Consider the following 22,176-nt stretch of genomic DNA (forward strand, 5'->3'; position numbering starts at 1 on the left):
CGGGCGTAGCTTAGGGACAAAAAGGGTTTGATGCTTGAGAACTACAGGTACGGAAGCCGATTTGTACCAAAAAGACTGGAGTAACGCTCTTGTATTTGGGAGGGAGTAGCTGCTATGGTGCTGTATGGAGGCTGATGTTCTGGCAGGAACGAAAAAGCACTGATCTTTGTGAGTATTTCTGTGTTTTTATATAATTGTATTATAGAATAGTTTCGTTTATTTCATTAAGTCCACCAGGGGACAGTGTATTCAGTTTAAACATCCAGTATACTTCTCGTTTGCATAGCATTTGGAAGCGATTGGGAAACGTGTCTGGAATATGATCTATCGGCATGATAGAAATGGGAAATGGTATTTTGGGATGGTATAGAGTACAATGTTTGGAAACTCCTTGCAGGAGGAAGTTTTTCTTGATATTTTCACGGTGTTTGTTTAAACGGTTACGTAAGGTTTGAACTGTTCTGCCAACGTATTGTAGTTGGAATATATTACATTTTATGAGGTAGATAACATACCTACTATGGCACGACATTTTGTTTTTTATGGGGAATTCTTCTCCTGTGTTGGTGCATAGAAAAGTAGAGCCTGTTTTAATGGACTTGCAGCACAGACATTTGGGTTTTCCACATTTATTTACATATCCCTTTTCTTTATCGGTCTTATTTCTTTTGTGTTGTCTCAGGATACTGGGGGCCAATATATTTTTAATGGTCGCAGATTTTCTGTATGTTATTTTCGGCTGTTTTATTTCAGCCGAAAATAACATACAGAAAATCTGCCACCATTAACCCCTAGAGGCACCTAGACGTTATAGTACGTCCTGGTGAGAGCTTCATTAGCGCACCAGGACGCACTATAACGTCCTCTCTCCCGGGGCGCACTGTAGCTATACGCAGTGCCCGGGACCTGGGAGGTCAGCTGGGACGTATAGCTGACCTCCCAGGCTTGCCGACAATGGACCGTTCCTATTGGTCCATTGTCCACGATCGCTGTGACAGCCGGTTCTATACAGAACCGGCTGTCACAGCATCGGAGCCGGCATAGGAGGTTCCCGGTCTCACTGTCTGTACAGACAGTGTCCGGGAACGGGGAGATCGGCTGTCACGGACAGCCTGCACTCCCCTGTCACCGGCAATGGACCGCTGCTGTGGGTCCACTGCCGACGATCGCTGTGACAGGCGGTTCTGCACAGAACCGCCTGTCACAGCAGTGTCACATGCTGATTGCCGGTGCCTAGGATCGCTGTCTGCATAGACAGCGACCGGGCACCGGAGATTCTTGACCCCAGACATGTGACCAGCGATGGACCAATAGATGTGGTCCATCGCTGGCTATCACTGTGATTGGTGGATCAGATCGAACCCACCAATCACAGTGAAGCAGGGTCACAGGCGGGCACAGTATCTGTGCTGACAGGCTCTGATCTCTCTGTTAGTTGAGAGAATTTGGAGAGATCAGAGCCTGTCAGTGAATCGTCTGCCCCCACACCGTCAAATCACCCCATAAACCCCTAATCGCCCTTCTTTGTGCCCCCAGCACCTGACCCCTTCACCTCCCATTCATAAGGGAGAGTTCTCTTTCTTTTTTTTTTTTTTTCAAAATCTAAAAAAAAAGTTTTAGGTAGCTTAGGTGTTAGTGCGTCATCGTCAATTCGTCGCGTTAGTTACTTAGTGTCAGTGCGGCGTCAATTCGTCGCGTTAGTTACTTAGTGTCAGTGCGCCGTCAATTCGTCGCGTTAGTTACTTAGTGTCAGTGCGCCGTCAGTCCGTCGCATTAGTTACTTAGTGTCAGTGCGCCGTCAATTCGTCGCATTAGTTACTTAGTGTCAGTGCGCTGTCAATTCGTCGCGTTAGTTACTTAGTGTTAGTGCGCCGTCAGTCCGTCGCATTAGTTACTTAGTGTCAGTGCGCCGTCAATTCGTCGCATTAGTTACTTAGTGTCAGTGCGCTGTCAATTCGTCGCGTTAGTTACTTAGTGTTAGTGCGCCGTCAGTCCGTCGCATTAGTTACTTAGTGTCAGTGCGCCGTCAATTCGTCGCGTTAGTTACTTAGTGTTAGTGCGCCGTCAGTCCATCGCATTAGTTACTTAGTGTCAGTGCGCCGTGAATTTGTCGCTTTAGTTACTTAGTGTCAGTGCGCCGTGAATTCGTCGCGTTAGTTACTTAGTGTCAGTGCGCCGTGAATTCGTCGCATTAGTTACTTAGTGTCAGTGCGCTGTCAGTCCGTCACATTAGTTACTTAGTGTCGCTTTAGGTAGATTATCTCTGTTACTGACAGTGGTAGTCATTGTCCGTTAGCTGTATTATTTGTTAGTTACCGTCAGTTTGTCAGTGGTTTAGTGGGTTAGTCAGTGTCTGTAAGTGTAAAAAAAACTAAAAAAAATTTAAAAAAAAGGTTGTTCGTTCATTAGTGTCAGTCACCGTCTGTCATTGTCATTTGTCATTCCGTCCCTGTCAGTCCATTAGTTAGTCAGCATTAGTGTTAAAAAAAAAAAATAAAAAAATAAAAAAATTGTTGTGTCGTGTTTCGTAGTTTATAAAATGGCAGTGAGGATGTACTCCGCTGAGGAAGCGTACGCCATGCTTGCCTCAGATACTGAAAGTGCCAGTGAGGGAGAACCTGAGTTTTTTCGTGATTCCTCCTCCAGCGATTCAGGAGAACCCCCTCGTAGTCGTAGGAGAGTTAGTGCTCAGGTTCTGCCTGAGGATTTAGATTGGGAACCCCTAACAGATTACACCCCCCAAATTCCGGCATTTACTGCAGTAGCAGGGATTAAGGTCCCTACTGAAGGGCTCTCTGCCCTCGGTTTTTTCAAATTAATTTTTACGGACAATTTGGTCCAATTAATGGTAGAACAAACCAATATATATGCTGAAGAATTTATACGGGCAAATCCATCTTCTTTTTATGCCAGGCCTTATAGGTGGCACCCTACAAACTGTGGGGAAATGTTAAAGTATTGGGGCCTTGTTTTAAATATGGGCCTTACAAAAAAGCCTAAAATAAGATCCTATTGGTCCACGGATGTTCTGTACTACTGCCCGCTGTACCACACAATAATGTCCAGGTCCCGATTCGAAGCTATACAAAAATTTCTTCATTTTGTGGATAATTCCTTATGCCTACCCCAGGATGACCCAAACTATGATCGACTTTTTAAAATACGCCCCGTTCTAACATTTTTACAAGAAAAATTTTCAGCTGTCTACTCCCCTCAAAGGGAAATCTCAGTAGATGAGTCCCTAATGAGCTTCAAGGGGAGAGTTAAATTCCGACAGTATCTGCCTAATAAGCGAGCCAGATACGGAATAAAATTATATAAATTGTGTGAGGCAGACACAGGATACACATTTTCATTCCGTGTATATGAGGGCAAAGACAGGACAATACAGCCCCCAGAATGTCCACCACACATTGGCACAAATGGAAAAATTGTGTGGGACCTTATGTTCCCACTACTTAATCAGGGGTACCACTTATATACCGACAATTGGTATTCAAGCGTTCCCCTGTTTAAATGCCTCATGGACAAAAGTACAATGGCCTGTGGGACAGTGCGAAAAAATCATAAACCCCTTCCCAAAACTTTTGTCAGTCAAACGCTGAGAGCTGGCGAAAGCAGAGCAGTGCAAAATGAGGGGGTGCTGTGCTTAAAATTTAAAGATAAAAAAGAGGTGATGATGCTGACAACAGTTCATGATGCCAGCTGTACCCCTGTCACCCTGCGTGGCACTTCCACCACCATCCAGAAGCCTGTATGTATACAGGATTATAATAAATTTATGGGGGGGGGTTGATTTAAATGACCAGATTTTGAAGCCCTACACAGCGACTAGAAGAAACCGAATCTGGTACAAAAAACTAGCAATCCACCTTGTACAGATGGCAATGTACAACTCCTTTGTCCTTTTCAGACAGGCCGGCCACCAGGGTAAATACTTAGAGTACCAGGAGAATATCATCAAATCACTCCTCCTGGGTGAAGGGGAAGGGGAAAGCTCTGCCTCATCTATAAATGTTCCCCGAATAGTACCAGGGCAACATTTTCCGTCTGTGGTGCCACCAACGGAGAAAAAGCGAAACGCCCAAAAAAGATGCCGTGTGTGCACAAAGAATGGTATCCGCAAGGATACCATATACCAATGTGACACATGTCCTTCCAAACCTGGGCTGTGTATGAAGGATTGCTTCCGAATCTACCACACAGCCCTGGAAGTGTAATTTGGAAAAATCCCATCAGTGCCATTCTGTTATTTGCCCATTTTTTTTATTTTGCCCATTTTTTAATTTTTATAACAAAACTAAAAGCATCATTATACCCTTAGATGAATACCTAATGATGTTATCTGCACATTTATAGGCCTATGCCAGTGCTGCCCAAAAATTAAAAATCCGATGCCACACATAAGATACAGCCTGATAAATGTTACAAAGTATTGTTTCATTTTTATGCGCAGGTCAGTGTCTGAAAAAGTGTCTTATGAATGTAACATTTGTGGAAAAATGAAAAGCTAAAATTTAACCTCAGCTTTTCACTAAATTCTACATAAGTGACCAAGATCAAATTTTATCACTTTCAAAAAGGGATCACATGTTGGGGGCTTTCACTGTACCTTTGGGTATGTGCAAAAATAACATGACTCCGAGATATTTCAGCCAAAACTAAACTTCAAAAATAGCATTCCCTCCATTCTGAACCTTGCTATTTCACTAAAAAAGCAATTTACAACCACATTTGGAGTATTGCCATACTCAGTAGAAATTGTGTGGCATAATTCAGGGTTCTTTTCTACCTTTAACTGCTTTTAAAAATGACATTTAGCTACTTCACCCCTTGTAAAAATGGAATTTCAGGAGCTAAAGTGACATTTGCTTGAACAAATTCTAATTCTTCATTTCCACAGTCATATGCTAATGAATACTGTAAAACTTGACCTGTAGAGTCAAACCATTAACCAAACGCCTTGATATATTCCTTGAGGGGTGTAGTTTCCAGAATGGGGTCACTTTTGGGGATTTATCACTGTTACAGTACTCCAGGAGCTATTCGAACAGGACATGGGGCATGAAAATGATTTCATCAAAATCTGCTCTCCAAAAGCCTTGTTCTCTTTCCAACTCCTGCCATATACCCCTACAGCTATTTACAACCACATATGGGGTATTGCCGTATTCAGAAGAAATTGTGTGACAAAATTTGGGGTGCTTTTCAACCTAAACTGCTTTTAAAAATGACATTTTGGGGGATAAAATGAGATTTTCTTGAAAAAAATGTAAATTTTCATTTTCACAGTCTTATGTTCATAAATACGGTGAAACGCCTGTAGGGTCATACCTTCCACTTTACCACTTGATATATTCCCTGAGGGGTGTAGTTTCCAGAATGGGGTCACTTTTGGGGGTTTATCACTGTAACAGTACTCCAGGAGCTATTCAAACATGACATGGGGCATGAAAATAATTTCATCAAAATCTGTTCTCTAAAAGCCTTGTTCTCTTTCCAACTCCTGCCATATACCCCTACAGCAACTTACAACCACATATGGGGTATTGCCATATTCAGACGAAATTGTTTGACAAAATTTGGGGTGCTTTTCTACCTCAAACTGCTTTTAAAAATGACATTTTGGGGGCTAAAATGAGATTTTCTTGAAAAAAATGTAAATTTTCATTTTCACAGTCTTATGTTCATAAATACCGTGAAACACCTGTAGGGTCAAACCTTCCATTTTACCGCTTGATATATTCCTTGAGGGGTGTAGTTTCCAAAATGGGGTCACTTTGGGGGTTTATCACTGTTACAGTACTCCAGGAGCTATTCAAACATGACATGGGGCATGAAAATAATTTCATCAAAATCTGCTCTCCAAAGGCCCTAAAGCCTTGTTCTCTTTCCAACTCCTGTCATATACCCCTACAGCAACTTACAACCACATATGGGGTATTGCCGTATTCAGAAGAAATTGTGTGACAAAATTTGGGGTGCTTTTCAACCTAAACTGCTTTTAAAAATGACATTTTGGGGGCTAAAATGAGATTTTCTTGAAAAAAATTTAAATTTTCATTTTCACAGTCTTATGTTCATAAATACCGTGAAACACCTGTAGGGTCAAACCTTCCACTTTACCCCTGGATATATTCCTTGAGGGATGTAGTTTCCAAAATGGGGTCACTTTGGGGGTTTATCACTGTTACAGTACTCCAGGAGCTATTCAAACATGACATGGGGCATGAAAATAATTTCATCAAAATCTGCTCTCCAAAGGCCCTAAAGCCTTGTTCTCTTTCCAACTCCTGCCATATACCCCTACAGCAACTTACAACCACATATGGGGTATTGCCATATTCAGAAGAAATTGTGTGACAAAATTTGGGGTGCTTTTCAATCTAAACTGCTTTTAAAAAATGACATTTTGGGGGCTAAAATGAGATTTTCTTGAAAAAATTGTAAATTTTCATTTTCACAGTCCTATGTTAATAAATTCTGTGAAACGCCTGTAGGGTCAAGCCATTCACTTTACCCCTTGATATATTCCTTGAGGGGTGTAGTTTCCAAAATGGGTCATTTTGTCAGGGGTTTCTACTGTTCTGACACCTCAGGGGATCTACAAAAGCAACATGACACGTGAATGCTTTTTCATAAAATGCTGCTCTTCAAAAGCCCAGTGGCCCTCCTTCTGCTTTGTGCCCTGGCATGTGCCCAAAAACCAGTTCACATCTACATGTGGGATATTTTCTTACTCAGGAGAAATCACATAACATAATTTAGGATGCATTTACTCTTTTGCTCTTGTAAATTTAAATTTTTTTGAACTAATTAAACCTGTTATAGAAAAAATATTATAATTTCTTAACTTTACCTCTTTTTTATTTGAATTCCTGTGAGATGCTTAAAGGGTTAACAGACACCCTTATACCCGTTTTGAGTTGTTGAAGAGGTGCAGTTTATAAATGGGGTGAATTATAGGGGTTTCTAATGTATATGCCTTCAAAAAAACACTTTAGATATGTACTGGTCCCAGAAAAACTTGGTTTTGGAAATTTTCTCTTATTTTGGAAAATTGCTGTTATATTTTTAAGCCTTCTCAAATCCTAAAAAAGTGAAAGAACTCTGTCAAAATGATGAAAACATAAATTAGAGATATGGTAAATGTTGGATATAAACTTTTTTGTGAAGTAAAATGATTTATCTGGCAAGCCAAAAATTTCAAACTATGAAAATTGAAAATTTTTCTAATTTTTTGCCAAATTTTGGTTTTTTAAAAAAAAACTACAATACATATTGGCAGACAAACACCACTATCATGATGTACAATATGTCACAAAAAAACAATCTCAAAATCACATAGATAAGTTGAAGTGTTCCAATTTTATAACCATATAAACTGACACAGGGCATATTTGAAAAATGGGTCTGCGTCCTTAAGGCCAAAATAGGCTGTGTCCCCTAGGGGTTAAAAATATATTGGCCCCCAGTATCCTGAGACAACACAAAAGAAATAAGACCGATAAAGAAAAGGGATATGTAAATAAATGTGGAAAACCCAAATGTCTGTGCTGCAAGTCCATTAAAACAGGCTCTACTTTTCTATGCACCAACACAGGAGAAGAATTCCCCATAAAAAACAAAATGTCGTGCCATAGTAGGTATGTTATCTACCTCATAAAATGTAATATATTCCAACTACAATACGTTGGCAGAACAGTTCAAACCTTACGTAACCGTTTAAACAAACACCGTGAAAATATCAAGAAAAACTTCCTCCTGCAAGGAGTTTCCAAACATTGTACTCTATACCATCCCAAAATACCATTTCCCATTTCTATCATGCCGATAGATCATATTCCAGACACGTTTCCCAATCGCTTCCAAATGCTATGCAAACGAGAAGTATACTGGATGTTTAAACTGAATACACTGTCCCCTGGTGGACTTAATGAAATAAACGAAACTATTCTATAATACAATAATATAAAAACACAGAAATACTCACAAAGATCAGTGCTTTTTCGTTCCTGCCAGAACATCAGCCTCCATACAGCACCATAGCAGCTACTCCCTCCCAAATACAAGAGCGTTACTCCAGTCTTTTTGGTACAAATCGGCTTCCGTACCTGTAGTTCTCAAGCATCAAACCCTTTTTGTCCCTAAGCTACGCCCGTAGTTGTAGTCCTATCCCCACTGGAAACCAGCAATTATGAAGACATCACATATAGGTACCATTACACTCTCTTGTTTATTGTGCTATTTTGTATTGTACTTCTGTATTCTGCTGTAAACATTAATACTAACCGCTGATTATAGTATGACTTTAATAATGAGATTTTAACATCTGTAAAGTATATGATACTGAACTGATTACCCTATACCTGACAACCGGAAGTGACCACCTGTGAAGAAGATCACTCATCAGCTACTCACCAGCCTTTATAAACGAGCATCCATCCTTAGTGAACAATACATGAACCAGAGGAAGCGCTCGGTTCGAGCGCGAAACGCGTAGTTCTCTTTTAAACTAATTATATATATATTTTTTTATGTTTATTTTTAGCCTGTTACTATCATATTAGAATACCAATAAAAATTGGACCTTTTTTAAAAAAAGTATACCTAGCCTTCCAGCCCCGTGCAAAACGCTCATCATGCATCATAGATGCGCAATCTGAAAATATAGTTTCCATTGTACCTTTTGTCCTATCTGTAGGCAGCATGTTATGGAGCAGGAGGAGTTGAGATGATTACATGACCTAGAAACCTAGAAGTTTTGAATTAGCGGGAGAGGCATGGCCTTTCATATGGATGAATCCATGATGGATTCTTTGGAATATATGCTAAAAACTGGCAGGAGACTGGTGACAGGGGATTGGCCAGGGCCAGCTCCAGGTTTCAGTAGGCCCCTGGACGACAGAGCCTCAGTGAACTCAAATGCCATTAAAAATTCAGAAACTAAAACATTCTCCTGTTTCCTAAAATATTTCATAGATTATCATAAAAAACAGCCTTCTCATTGATATTTTATATTTTTTCATTTTAAAGCCCCTCAGCCCCATGTATACCTTACGTACAGTCTGAAGAGCCCCCCCTTCCCCTGCAGCCCAGGGCCCAGGCACTTGCCCGGGTATTCCCAGTGCTGGCGCCGGCCCTGGGTTGGCAATATAACTATAACTCTTTTTGTTAATTTTTGTCAACCTTATCCAATTTGACTAAAATTGTATTCACAAAATTATTAGCATTTTTAAAGTATAAATTATAAAAATTTACAAAAAATAATATGTCATTAATAACTCATAGATTTGGACCCAAGAACATGGGGTCCACTTATCTATTTTTACTTCTCCCAAAGAGTTGAGCAGATTACGCAGCATATGCCCATCCACCTCTGCATTGAGCCCGGTTGAGGAACACTGTGATTTTGGGAATTTCTTCTTGAAGTTTAGCAATTAATTTAAAGTTTGGAGATAATTTCCATACTTAGAGGTTGTTCCTGTAACAGAAGACAGGTGGAGGATTATAATAGACCAGCTGGATCTTTAACTGTAGAAAATCCCTGTATAAGACTCTGATTCTTGCGCTGTCATTCCATGCACATAGCGGATAAAACGCGGGAATTAATAATGTCGGATCATAAATTTATATTTACTGCTTTGTTATAAGGTAATTTCACTGTTTATTGCCATCAACAAAAGGCATCTCCATCTGCTACAAGACAGTGATTACATCCAGGAGATCTGGAGAACGGCGCGCCCGATACATCCAGAGCTACTGCCGGGGTTTGACTTTCATTTACATTTAGGACTTCCTTAGATTTATTGGACATTCAGGAGCTTCCGTGTTAAGCGACATAGAATAAATTATACATCTCTCTTTTGTAACCTTATATCATATTGTTATACTGGAGTTCCTGAGTTAATCTCATTTTTTTTTCCAGAAAGGAGTGAAAATGTGATATACAGTGTAATATGGATTAGTGGAATTTTTTTTTTCCGCATTTTTTTTTTTAGATGTTTTTGAATATATATAAGGAATTTTCTAAAATGTTGTACAATTTCTGTTTTGCTTTCTTGCAGGTTAGTACACTCGACTGGGCACGAGCAGAAAAAATGTATAACCTCTGTGAGGTTCTATTTAAAGTTAGCAAGGTAGGTACCCTCATGTGTTGTCTAATTTTTTTGCTACTGTACCTTTTGATACACATTTATTGAGTATTTGTTTTTCTAAGTGCTAGAAATGTCATAAAATAAAATAAATAAAATAATAAAATAATGAAACTAATTTACCTTAATTCTGCAGCTCCCGTTGAGCTCCTAGCCTGTGTTATTGCATGGTCAATCCGATACCGAGTGGTGCCATTCCACAGTCACTCATATGGTGCTAATAATATTATTAAAATTATTAAGATAAGATAGAACTTTATTGATCCCCTGCAGGGAAATCATTGTGTATATAGTGTCCCAGCAATTGATACAATTAGAGATAAACTTTAACGTTACAGTTACATACAAACACTACAGGAGGCGTGTCTTTCTTGGATGTTGCTCGTTCCTTGGTTACTACCGTATATACTTGAGTATAAGCCGACCCGAGTATAAGCCGAGACCCCTATTTTACCACCAAAAACTGGGAAAACCTATTGACTCGAGTATAAGCTGAGGGTGGGAAATGCATTGGTCACAGACCCCCCCCCCCTAGTATATAGCCAGCCAGCCCCCTATAATATACAGCGCTGCCCCCAGTAGTATACAGCACTGCCCCCAGTAGTATACAGCACTGCCCCCAGAAGTATACAGCACTGCCCCCAGTAGTATACAGCACACCACCCAGTAGTATACAGCACAGCCCCCAGTAGTATACAGCACAGCCCCCAGTAGTATACAGCATTGCCCCCAGAAGTATACAGCACTGCCCCCAGAAGTATACAGCACAGTCCCCAGAAGTATACAGCACAGTCCCCAGTAGTATACAGCACAGCCCCCAGTAGTATACAGCACTTCCCCCAGTAGTATACAGCCAGCCTGCCCCCAGAAGTATACAGCACTGCCCCCAGTAGTATACAGCCTGCCCCCAGTAGTATACAGCACTGCCCCCAGTAGTATACAGTACTGCCCCCAGTAGTATACAGCACTGCCCCCAGTAGTATACAGCCTTCCCCCAGTAGTATACAGCCTGCCCCCAGTAGTATACAGCCTGACCAGCCTGCCCCCAGTAGTATACAGCACAGCCCAGAATAAAAAAATAAACTTATATACTCACCCTCCGGTGGCCCCGATGCGCAGCACTGCTCCCCCGATGTCATCGCGGCTCCTTTTCTGGCTTCCAGAAAGTTAAAAATATGATTCAGCATGAGCCTGTCACCAGCCCATCTGTAGGGTACAAGGTCATGGCGGGTAACATGAAGGGGCAGGGGGAAACAGTGGGGGTAAGTTTCAAATGTGAGTTGAACTTAGGGAATGTGAGCTGTCTGGTAGTATGTACGCTCGAGCCCTGGCCCGGCTATATGGATGGAACAGGGGAGCCCCAATATTGTCGTCAGAGGGGATCCTAACTGACCAAACACTTAGGGGGAGATCATAAGTGTAATACGACGTAATACGACGCCGTGCCCCATATATCGCTACAGAGAGGGGCGGGGGAGAGCAGCACTTGCCCCTCCTCCTCTCCCAGGCATCGTCGTGTACCCGCAGTGCTACGTTATGGCAGGCACAGGTCATGTGAATGTATCCTAACTGTCTTTGCTGTTGAAAGTTGTTAAAATTAACACTTAGTGCAATCCTTCTCTGCTATGTTCAATGTACTATAATACTGTGCTGTTGGCTGTAGCATTACATACATCATCTTGGGCTCTTTCTCAAATTTAACTTTTAGGTGTGGCCTGCTGATGAAATCTGGATTCAAGAAAATCTGTATTTAAATCTGAATCAAAGTGAAGATTTTGAGGATCAGCGGCCATATTGTTTCAGTGTCTTAGTTGGACATGGCAAGAGCCATTACTTCAGTACGGAGTTGGGGAGCGACTTACCAGTATGGGAGAGATCCTTTCAAAAAGCAATTTTTATGGAAGTACAAAGAGTAGGGGTAAGTAGTGGAATCACACTTTTTGGATTTTGCTTTCGGAATATTTTGACAACATATCGGTCCATATTTATTAAAGTGTTTGCACCAGTTTTCTGTCTGTCTTGTACATGTGTTTATAAAGTTTTGGCACCAGTTTTGTATCGCACAAAAAAATTGTGCACTTGTTAGTTCTGAGTCAGAGTTTGTGCCACATTTATTATTGACGTGCGCCACAATTTTGCAGAATGAACAAAGTGCACCAAAAAAAGAATGGTGCCCACTTCCCAAGCAGTGCAGGGGGAACCAGATTTATGAAGACCCGGTAACAGTTTCAATGAATCTGGCGCCCCCTGTACACTCCACAGGCAAACTGCATGTAGTACAGGCTGCACTAGTTCTGATAAATATGGGCCTTACTCTGTGAAATTACTGGGGCATTATCTCTTGCTTATATCTCTGTGCATGTTAAGAAATTCCATTATAGTTATATGGACACATGGGTGGGATTTACTTATTCTGGCGCAAGCACGACTGTCGGCATCGGAGATCAGTCTCTGGAAAGCACAGCCCGATGTATTAAAGTGGCGCACGGCTGTAAGTAAATAATGGGTAGATGGCAATAATCAGTCATGCGCAATAAAAATGCCGACATCAATGAGATGTGCTCCAAAATGTTACATGGACTGCGCCTTCATTTTGCTCTCTGACCATTTTTCCTGGTCTATTGTTCGCCAAAGATTGCGCCTAAAAATGCAGACAAAATACACATAAATGTGACGGAAAAGTTGTGACCAACTAAAACTTTGGTCTAAAGAAGGAACCTACAGAGTTATGTTACACCAGAATTTATCATCACTGTGATAAATCTGGCACAGCAAAAGACAAGTGTTTTCCAGCTAGAGACTGGCGGAACGTGAGACACATTGTTAAATCCCCCCCAATATGGCATCGTATTTATGTATAGTGTAGCTTTCTGCTCCGTCACCTTGTAATACTGCCACACCAAGCGTGTTTTAAGTCGCAATTAACATCTATGCAGTTGTTCAACCTTCACATTTCAGCTTATAATTAAATACAGGTAAATGCAATTTAGGCTGAATTCTGAAAAAAAAAATGTGTTTTCGCATTTAGATTATGAATGGTGTCATGCTGTCTGCTTTAGTCAATCCCATCTCATTATTTCTCTGTCTTATACTTTACTATTATATTACATTCAGCGGGATAAAACACTTTAACCTACTCAGCCGTAGAAGCAGTTCAGCATCATCAGCACCAGGGGAAGTTGTTTCAACTCAGTGAAGTGGACATTTTATCCAGTTTTATATTAAGAAAAAAGTAAATTATTAAAAAGGAGAAAGGCTGCATTTATGTTTTACAGATTAGAATAAATGGAATGTTAGCTACTCAAATATTTATTCGGAAAAGTGTGAAAGATGAGGCCAGGCAATTCATCGTGAAATTGGAGAAATGAGACCAATATTTCCTGCCACCTCCCACCTTCCCAGTTGTTTAAAATGATTGGTCTAGTAGGACTCACCAGTGACCCCCCACATGTCACCAGTGACCCCCACATGCAGGACCTTTTAGATGTTTTTATACATGTCCCACTGATGCCTCTGTTTATGATATTAGAGCCACCATTCTTCTAAAAGAGACTCTTATTAATGTCCTCTGTTCCAGTCTGAAGGGAGGGAGCTGCAGTATACAGTCAGGCTAGTCCGCCAATCTCATTAACGCTGATACTGACAGTTGAGATGAAGAGAATTCCTGAGGAGGAGAGGGAGTCAGTGGCTTTGTGTGACTTGGCTCTGCTACATTATTAACCACTGCTTCAGCAAGGAGGGGGATTGAGTGGTACTAGCTGTGTGAAGAGATATCAACCTGGCTCCTCACTCCTTCCTCAGGAATTCTCTTGAGTGTCAATTGTCGGTGAGGAGGGAAGGGAAGCTAACTGGAACAGAGAACATCATTAATTTTTAGAAGAATGGTGGCTCTAATCCCATGGCTGGAGGCAACAGTGAAACATGTATAAAGACATCTAAAAGATACTGAGGCTCATTTACTAAGGGTCCGAATGCCGCACTTTTGTTGGGTTTCCCGAATATTTCTCTTTTGCTCCGGGCTTTTGCAAACGGATTTTGGCGCATCGGCACCGGCTTGCATGCTACAGAAATCAGGGGCGTGGCCGTCGGACAACACGACGGATTCGGACAAACCCGGGAATTTTAAAAAGGAATTGTGTCGCAAGATCAAGCACTTACATGCACCAGGAAGAAGAAGGTGAACTCCGGTGGACCTTGGCGCAGAAGCGACACATGCAGGAACTTAGATGCACGATCTTAGTGAATCATGCCGGACCCGAATCCTCGTCACTGTGTGAGATACCTGAGGTGGGTGGGGGGATTGCTGGTGACAGGTTCACTTTAACCCCTGATGGACAGCTGTTTTTGTTCCTATTCATTTTTATCTTTCCCATCAAAATGTGGTAACAGCATAAGGGCTAGTGTTTTGCAGGAAAACTTATATTTTGTAATGGCACAATTTAGGTTGCTATTTAATTGCTAATCCACTGACAGCACCCACTACACAGGGAGGGGCCCAAAAGATTGGCATAAATTGCTATACAGAGGCAGACTTGTCTGTCTCCATCTTCATTCACTGCATTCAGCTGAATGTGGGAGAATATTACTACACAAATATCAAATTAATATTAAGTACTTTTTGTTTGATTCGTATGGTTATATTCTTACACCCATGCTGCTTTTTAATGGAGTTTTACATGAAATTTATAGAACTCAATATATTTTGTGTGTATTGAAGCATCTTTTAACCAAAAACAGACATCTACATTTGCTAGAAGCTGTTGTGGATTCCCCCTGTTGTTTAGACCAATTTTGGTGTTTTTTATAGAAATTCTGTTTAAGCTTGATTGGGTGCACTCTATCCCACCAAGCCCCGCCTCTTATTTAAAAGAGGTTGATTGTACTTTACATTAAAAAGTTGAACGTTTTTATGAAAAACAGGTACATTAATTTTCCTTTTATATTGCCGGGAAATTGAGGCATACCACAAAAATCTCCACTAATTGACTGCCTGATCATGTGTATTGCAGGGCCTGAGGAAGAATAAGGACTTATAGTAAACCAGAACCCTTTTGCCATGTACCATTGCTTCAAAAAGCAAAGTGGACATGCAAAACTGTTCAAAAAAAGCTTTTTGTTGTTCATAGCAAAGAATTACAGTCATGTAGGACTAAACTATGTCACTGTTAAGACAAGGTAGAAGTGTGAGCCCTGCACTTCCCATAACCCCATGACTTGCTGGCAAAACTGAAGTCAACAACTGGGCGGTGGTCCCTACCTTAGATAAGTTAAAAGAACAGTAAGACAAATGGGCACAAGACAGGCAACTAGGAAAAGTCATATAAATTGAGTCAAAGATGGTGGTGAGGAACAAAATGGTAAGGCAGATGAATAGTCAAGGCACAAGCAAAAGATTAGAATCAGAGCTAAACACAGCAGAAACTCAGAATAACACCAAATAGCCAGAAAGACTAGTAAAAAGCAAGTAACTATATACTTGCCAAGTAGAAAAATTTTAATGAAGAATTATATCTCTAAAATAAGATGAAAGCAGCCATAATGACTGTTCCTTTACTGCTCCTACTTTGCCTCTTTTTACTATTTCCTTGTTTCTGTTGACACACAGGAAGTTCCATTTAGTCAATCAGTGATTGTTTTTCAGGAAGTAGAGAAGTAACACTTACATTTTTTTTACTGTCTTAAATTTATTTGTAGAATAAAATATAGTAGATTCATGTGTTTACAATGACATGTCTCCTAATTCCTCCTGAATGGAGCATCTGTACATTTCTACACAATCCCCAGTGAGATGTTACATGCAGCACATTCCTTGTAGGACCAGCTGGACCTCTCCCTGACCCGAGTACTGGAGCTAAGCTTTCATATTATCTTTCTTATTCCATTTCCCCAGCAGCGGCAGACATGAGGACAAGTCTTCCACAATGATTTCTTAAGTAGACATAAGCATATGTCTGACAGTGCAGGGAGAAGCCTTTGAACTTGCCATCTCGGCTTCACTTGTGTCATTTGAAGCACAAGGAGAATCTCAAAGGCTTCTCTGTCAGATTATATTTATATCTAGTAAACTAAACTTCATAGAGAATGAACCTGGTTTCTGGGGGTGCTTGTAACTCAGAAGCCTTCTCTGTCTATAAAGACGGAGTGTTACTGGAGACCACATGGAAATACACAAAATACTAAGATGTAAATACTAGGACTATAAGGAGGGATGTGAATACAAATATTAGGCTGCTGGTCCCCATACAAAAATGTAATCTAGCCCTCAACTTCCACATGGTATTTATAATAATGGGGTCTTCTTATTTGACACAGGGGTCGTTCTGCACCTTCATGTACCTAATGTATGTCCTGATGTGGATGCGACCTCTGTATGCTGATACAGTTCTATGCTTTGGTAGGTGAATGGCTCAGAGAGAAATAACTATTCCACAATGTTCTGCTGTGGGATAAATTAGCTTTATGGGGGAAGTTATTAGGGCTTGTACACCAGTTTTCTGTGTAGATGCTCTGAAATACTTGCAATTGGAGGGGAGTAACTGAACATTGAGCATAGTCCTTTAGAGACCATTTCTAGAACTAAAGATCTTGCAAAACCAAATCTACCTTTTATAAAGAATAGATCGACAACCAGCCTTCACCCTCTGGCAGAAGGTTTAAAATATGGCAGAGAGATATCCCTGAGTTTGTCTTGTCTTTTCTGTTGTTTTTGAACCTTTTCATACTGTCACACTGATTTTGAGCCAGTTTTGCGACTAAATACCAAACTAGGCGCACAGAAAGAATAACCATGTTTTCCTCATTTATCCTACCAATCAAGATGTTTTGCTGCACCTTATAATCATTAGCATCTTTATTTAGGTGCAAGAACACTCCAGGCTAAAGGTGGCGTAAACTGATAAGCAGCACTGAGCTCTTGTGCAGAGCAGCTTATCCCCAGCAGCAGAGCTCAGCAGACACTACAGACTCTGTTTACAGTTCATGACCATCTATTTACAAACAATCTGCAAAAGCAGCAGCTCAGAGCAGGAAAGTTTGTAGAATTTTGCAGATACTACAGAGGAGTGTCCCAGTGTAGCAGTATAGAACAGGACTGTGTAGTAGCTGCAGGTGGGACAGAGAAGTATAGCAGGATGACCACACTGGTGTATGAGGGGGATACTGTGCAGAATTACAGGGGTGCAGCAGGAGATCAGCACTGGGGGATCCCCTCCAGGAGAAGCCCCTGCTGAGGAGATCACTGGCTGCTGGGGGTCACATACCTGGGTGCTGCTGTGAGTGTTATCTTCATTCTGGGCTGTTGGAGAAGCAGAATGTAACTGCACAAATCTAACATTGTGCCTAAGCTGCACCTAAATTACCACTAAAGAATCAACATAGCATCTATTGGAACCTGTCAACAAAAAAAATGACATTCCTGGTGATAGGTTCACTTTAATCATGGATTCAGCACTTTATGCATTTGTCACTTTTGATAAGCATGGGACATATGTTTGAACTATGGATTGTTCTATCACTTTATTTGTATATTCTAATCTTGTGGTAGGTGTGTAGGTACTGAGTCATGTGATTTCCTTTATATACTCACTTGTATAACACATTCATAATGCTTGAAAATGGCTATTCAGCTAAAACCTAGCAGCGCATGGGAATAAACACTGGGGCAGATTTACTTACCCGGTCCATTCGCGATCCAGCGGCGCGTTCTCTGTGGCGGATTCGGCTCCGGCCGGGATTCACTAAGGTAGTTCCTCCGACGTCCACCAGGTGGCGCTGCTGCGCTGAAGAGCATCGGAAAGCACTGATCTTCACTAAGCCGGACCGAGTGAAAGTAAGCTCGAGTCCCGCGATACATTTTTTTTTTTAAATGCGGCAGTTTTCCCGAATCCGTTGGGTTTTCGTTCGGCCACACCCCCCGATTTCTGTCGAGTGCATGCCAACGCCGATGCGCCACAATCCGATCACGTGCGCCAAAATCCTGGGGCAATTCAGAGGAAATCGCCGCAAATCGGAAATGTTCGGGTAACACGTCGGGAAAGCGCGAATCGGGCCCTTAGTAAATGACCCCCACTGTCTCAATATCTCATGTGAAACATGCATTCTATTTTTTATTTCTATCTGTTTGTTGTCCTGCATTTTCTTTTTGTGAATAGATAGATAGATAGATATGATAGATAGATAGATAGATAGATAGATAGATAGATATGTGATAGATAGATAGATAGATAGATAGAAAGATATGAGATAGATAGATTGATAGATGATCAGACACTTCTGATAAATCTCCTCAAAGACAAAGTGACAGTCAAGAGACAGAGACAGTCACTGCTAAGAAGATTGTCAGAGACAGTCACTGGAATGTGAGTGTCAGAGACAGAGAGATGCTGGAATGTGAGTGTCAGAGGAAGACAGTCGCTAGAATGAGAGTGTTAGAGGAAGACAGTTGCTGGAATAAGAGTGTCTGAGACAGACAGTCGTTGGAATGAGAGTGTCAGAGACAGACAGTCGCTGGAATGAGAGTGTCAGAGACAGACAGTCGCTGGAATGAGAGTTTCAGAGGAAGACAGTCGATGGAATGAGAGTGTCAGAGACAGACAGTCGCTGGAATGAGAGTTTCAGAGGAAGACAGTTGCTGGAATGAGAGTGTCAGAGAGATGGTCACTGGAATAAGAGTGTCAGAGACAGAAAATCACTGGAATGAGCGTGTCAGCGAAGACAGACCGTCACTGGAAGAGACTGTCCAAAAAGTTTCTAGAAAAGGGACAGTCAGTGACAGTCTGACACTGGGCAACACTGGGAGGCAACACTGGGAGCTACAGTTAGTGTATGTATATGTATATATATATATATATAAATTCCACTCAGAAAATCTCTGTAGGTGAGTAAGATTTTAATCACTGATATAACATTTAAGCTTTGTTCAATATTCATGTTTCCCAAATTGCCAGTATACAGAGTTGTGTGATTTGGGCTCATCAGCTGGAGTCTGATAGATTACATGGCATGCGGAAATTAACGGGCCATTTTAGCACTTCCAGAAATAACTGTTTAGATCGCAGCATGGAGCCAATATAGCCCCTCTGCCTCTTGTTTGATGAGGTCTTTGAAGATGGTTGTCACACATTTCACGAATCTCCATATTCTGATTAAATCGGTTCCTATAACATTATCATTATAGTGGGGATGCGGCGCTTCCCGTTTGTGGCAGTTTTATTATGTTTCTTCTTAAAATGTAAATATATGTGGAATAAAATAGAAGTTCCTCTATATGCGGCTCACATCCACAGCGCTCCTGACAACACCCCACCAGCCGCTATCTTATCTTACTCGCTTTTCCTTTTACAATATTTCAGAAATTTTTATTTAACATTTCACTGTAAATATTTGTAAATAATTTAATTGTGCTAAACTCAGCCATGTGTTAGTATTACCATAGGATACATGAGTGCTCATACCGTCCTTGTTATATCTGACCCATTCCCGCAGAGGCCCTTTTTTTCGATTTTGCACTTAGTTTTTTTTATATAACATATATACTTGAGTATAAGCCAAGCCCCCAAAATTTAACACAAAAAACTGGAAAAACCTATTGACTCCCCCTGCCAGCCCACTCTAGTATATACCCTGCCAGCACCCTCTGGTATATAGCCTGCCAGCCCCGTGTAGTATAAAACCTGCCATCCCCCTGTAGTATATAGCCAGCCAGCCCCCTGTAGTATATAGCCTGCCAGCCCCCTGTAGTATATAGCCTGGCAGCCCCCTGTAGTATATAACCTGCCAGCTCCCTGTAGTATATAGCCTGCCATCCCCCTGTAGTATATAGCCTGCCATCCTCTGTAGTATATAGCTTGCTAGCCCCTTGTTGTATATAGCCTGCCAACACCCTATATTATACAGCCTTCCAGCCCACTCTAGTATATACCCTGCCAGCCCCTTCTAGTATATACCTTGCCAGCCCCCTATAGTATATAGTCTGCCAGCCCCGTGTAGTATATAACCTGCCAGCTCCCTGTAGTATATAGCCTGCCATCCCCCTGTAGTATATAGCCTGCCATCCCCCTGTAGTATATAGCCAGCCATCCCCCAGTAGTATATAGCCTGCCAGCCCCTGTAGTATATAGCCTGCCATCCCCCTGTAGTATATAGCCTGCCAGCCCCTGTAGTATATAGCCTGCCAGCCCCTTGTAGTATATAGCCTGAAAACCCCCTGTAGTATACAGCCTGCCAAGCCCCCTGTAGTATATAACCTGCCAACCCCCTCTAGTATACAGCCTTCCAGACCCCTGTAGTATAAAGAGCGCCAGCCCCCTTTAGTATATAACCTGCCCGCCCCCTGTAGTATATAGCCTGCCAGCCCCCTGTAGTGTATAGCCTGCCAGCCCTCTTTAGTATATAGCCTGCCAGCCCCCTGTAATATACATATATATTTTTCTTAACTCGAGTATAAGCCGAGTTAGGGTTTTTCAGCACATTTTTGTGCTAAAAAACTTGGCTTATACTTCAATATATACGGTAGGTTTTGTTTGATTTTCATAGGTTTTAAAAAATTAAAACCTTTTGTACACATTTTTTTTTTTCATTCTGCCATAATCTTTTATTAATAATCTTTTCACACTTAGGCATATGAAGGTGTGTGAGGTGTAATTTTTGTGAGACATGATGACATTTTCATTGCTATTATTTTGGGAACTCTATGACCTTTTGATCACTAGTTGTTACATTTTTATGTGTTGCAAAAAGACGATAAAAAGTGGCTTTACAACATTTGGGCACTATATTCTGTCACGGGGTTGTGCATATTAAGCACATTACAGCAAATAATTAATATTGTTTGTGTAATGAAAAGTTTTTACACTTCCCATCATATCTGTAAACCCACATTCTGTATCAATTCCTGTATTTATGTAAAGTAAGAAGTACTAAAGGGGGCGTTAACATAACTTCTCCAGCCTCAGGTTTTTCTGGCTCATCAATGCCCCCCCCCCCCCCCCACCAGCAGTTCTACCCGCTTCACTCTCCAGGGCTCCAACTCCCTCCACGGTTCTCTATTGAAATTTTGCACATGCCCACTTGTTGTCGGTGTGCACTGCGTCCTTCTCCTCACTTTAGCTGAACAAGCCAACCCAGAAACAACATTGTGCTTCCGGATTCACTTGAGCAGATGCAGTGAGTACAAAATGGCAGCGCAGAAGAGATTGATGTGCACATGTGAAAGATTTGAAGAGAGAACAGTGATGTCATCTGCTAGGGGAAGCACCAGAGAAGGCAGTGGGTGTGGCAGGGGTTACGCTGGATTACTCAACAAAGCAGGTGCCCAAAAGGGCTTTGGTAACACTATAGAAGCACTTCTACCTAATTTACATAAATATAAAATACAGATTTATAAGGGAAGGAGCTCAATAATTATGTAAATGATCATATGGCTGCAATGATGAAATGGTGAAATGATGTCATTGATTGATTTTTATGATGATATTGGGGGTCATTTACTAAGGGCCCGGTTCGCGTTTTACCGACGTGTTACCCGAATATTTCCGATTTGCGCCGATTTCCCCTGATTTTGGCGCACGTGATCGGATTGTGGCGCATCGGCGCTGGCATGCACGCGATGGAAATCGGGGGGCGTGGCCGAACGAAAACCCGACGGATTCGGAAAAACCACCGCATTTAAAACAAAAAATCTGTTGCGGAGCTTGCACTTACCTTCACTCAGCCCGGCCCGGTGAACTGCAGCACGTTCCGATGCTTTTCAGCGCAGCAGCGCCACCTGGTGGATGGCGGAGGAACTACCTTAATGAATCCCGGCCGGAGCCGAATCCAGCGCAGAGAACGCGCCGCTGGATCGCGAATGGACCGGGTAAGTAAATCTGCCCCTATGAGTCCTTGTCCATATTGGATCTAAGAAAAGGGTGGTCATAATTGGGAAATGTATCATAGCAGGGGTTTTCCGTGCTCGTTTCATGACGCCCGCCACGGCACAATCACAAGACTTCGGCATCTTGATGTTTGTGCCGCGGCGGATACA

At 41.6% G+C, this 22,176-nt stretch overlaps 1 protein-coding gene across 1 annotated transcript in view; it reads left to right on the forward strand.

The window, feature by feature from the left end:
* Window positions 1-22,176, forward strand: part of SNTG2 (syntrophin gamma 2) — a 285,995-nt gene that overhangs the window by 242,617 nt on the left and 21,202 nt on the right. Inside the window, exons 13-14 of the mRNA XM_072143485.1 lie at window positions 10,068-10,139; window positions 11,863-12,072. Coding sequence (XP_071999586.1) covers window positions 10,068-10,139; window positions 11,863-12,072 — 282 coding nt within the window. The remainder of the gene's footprint in view (window positions 1-10,067; window positions 10,140-11,862; window positions 12,073-22,176) is intronic.

The sequence above is a fragment of the Engystomops pustulosus genome, chromosome 3 (assembly GCF_040894005.1).
Source record: "Engystomops pustulosus chromosome 3, aEngPut4.maternal, whole genome shotgun sequence".
Taxonomy (NCBI): domain Eukaryota; kingdom Metazoa; phylum Chordata; class Amphibia; order Anura; family Leptodactylidae; genus Engystomops; species Engystomops pustulosus.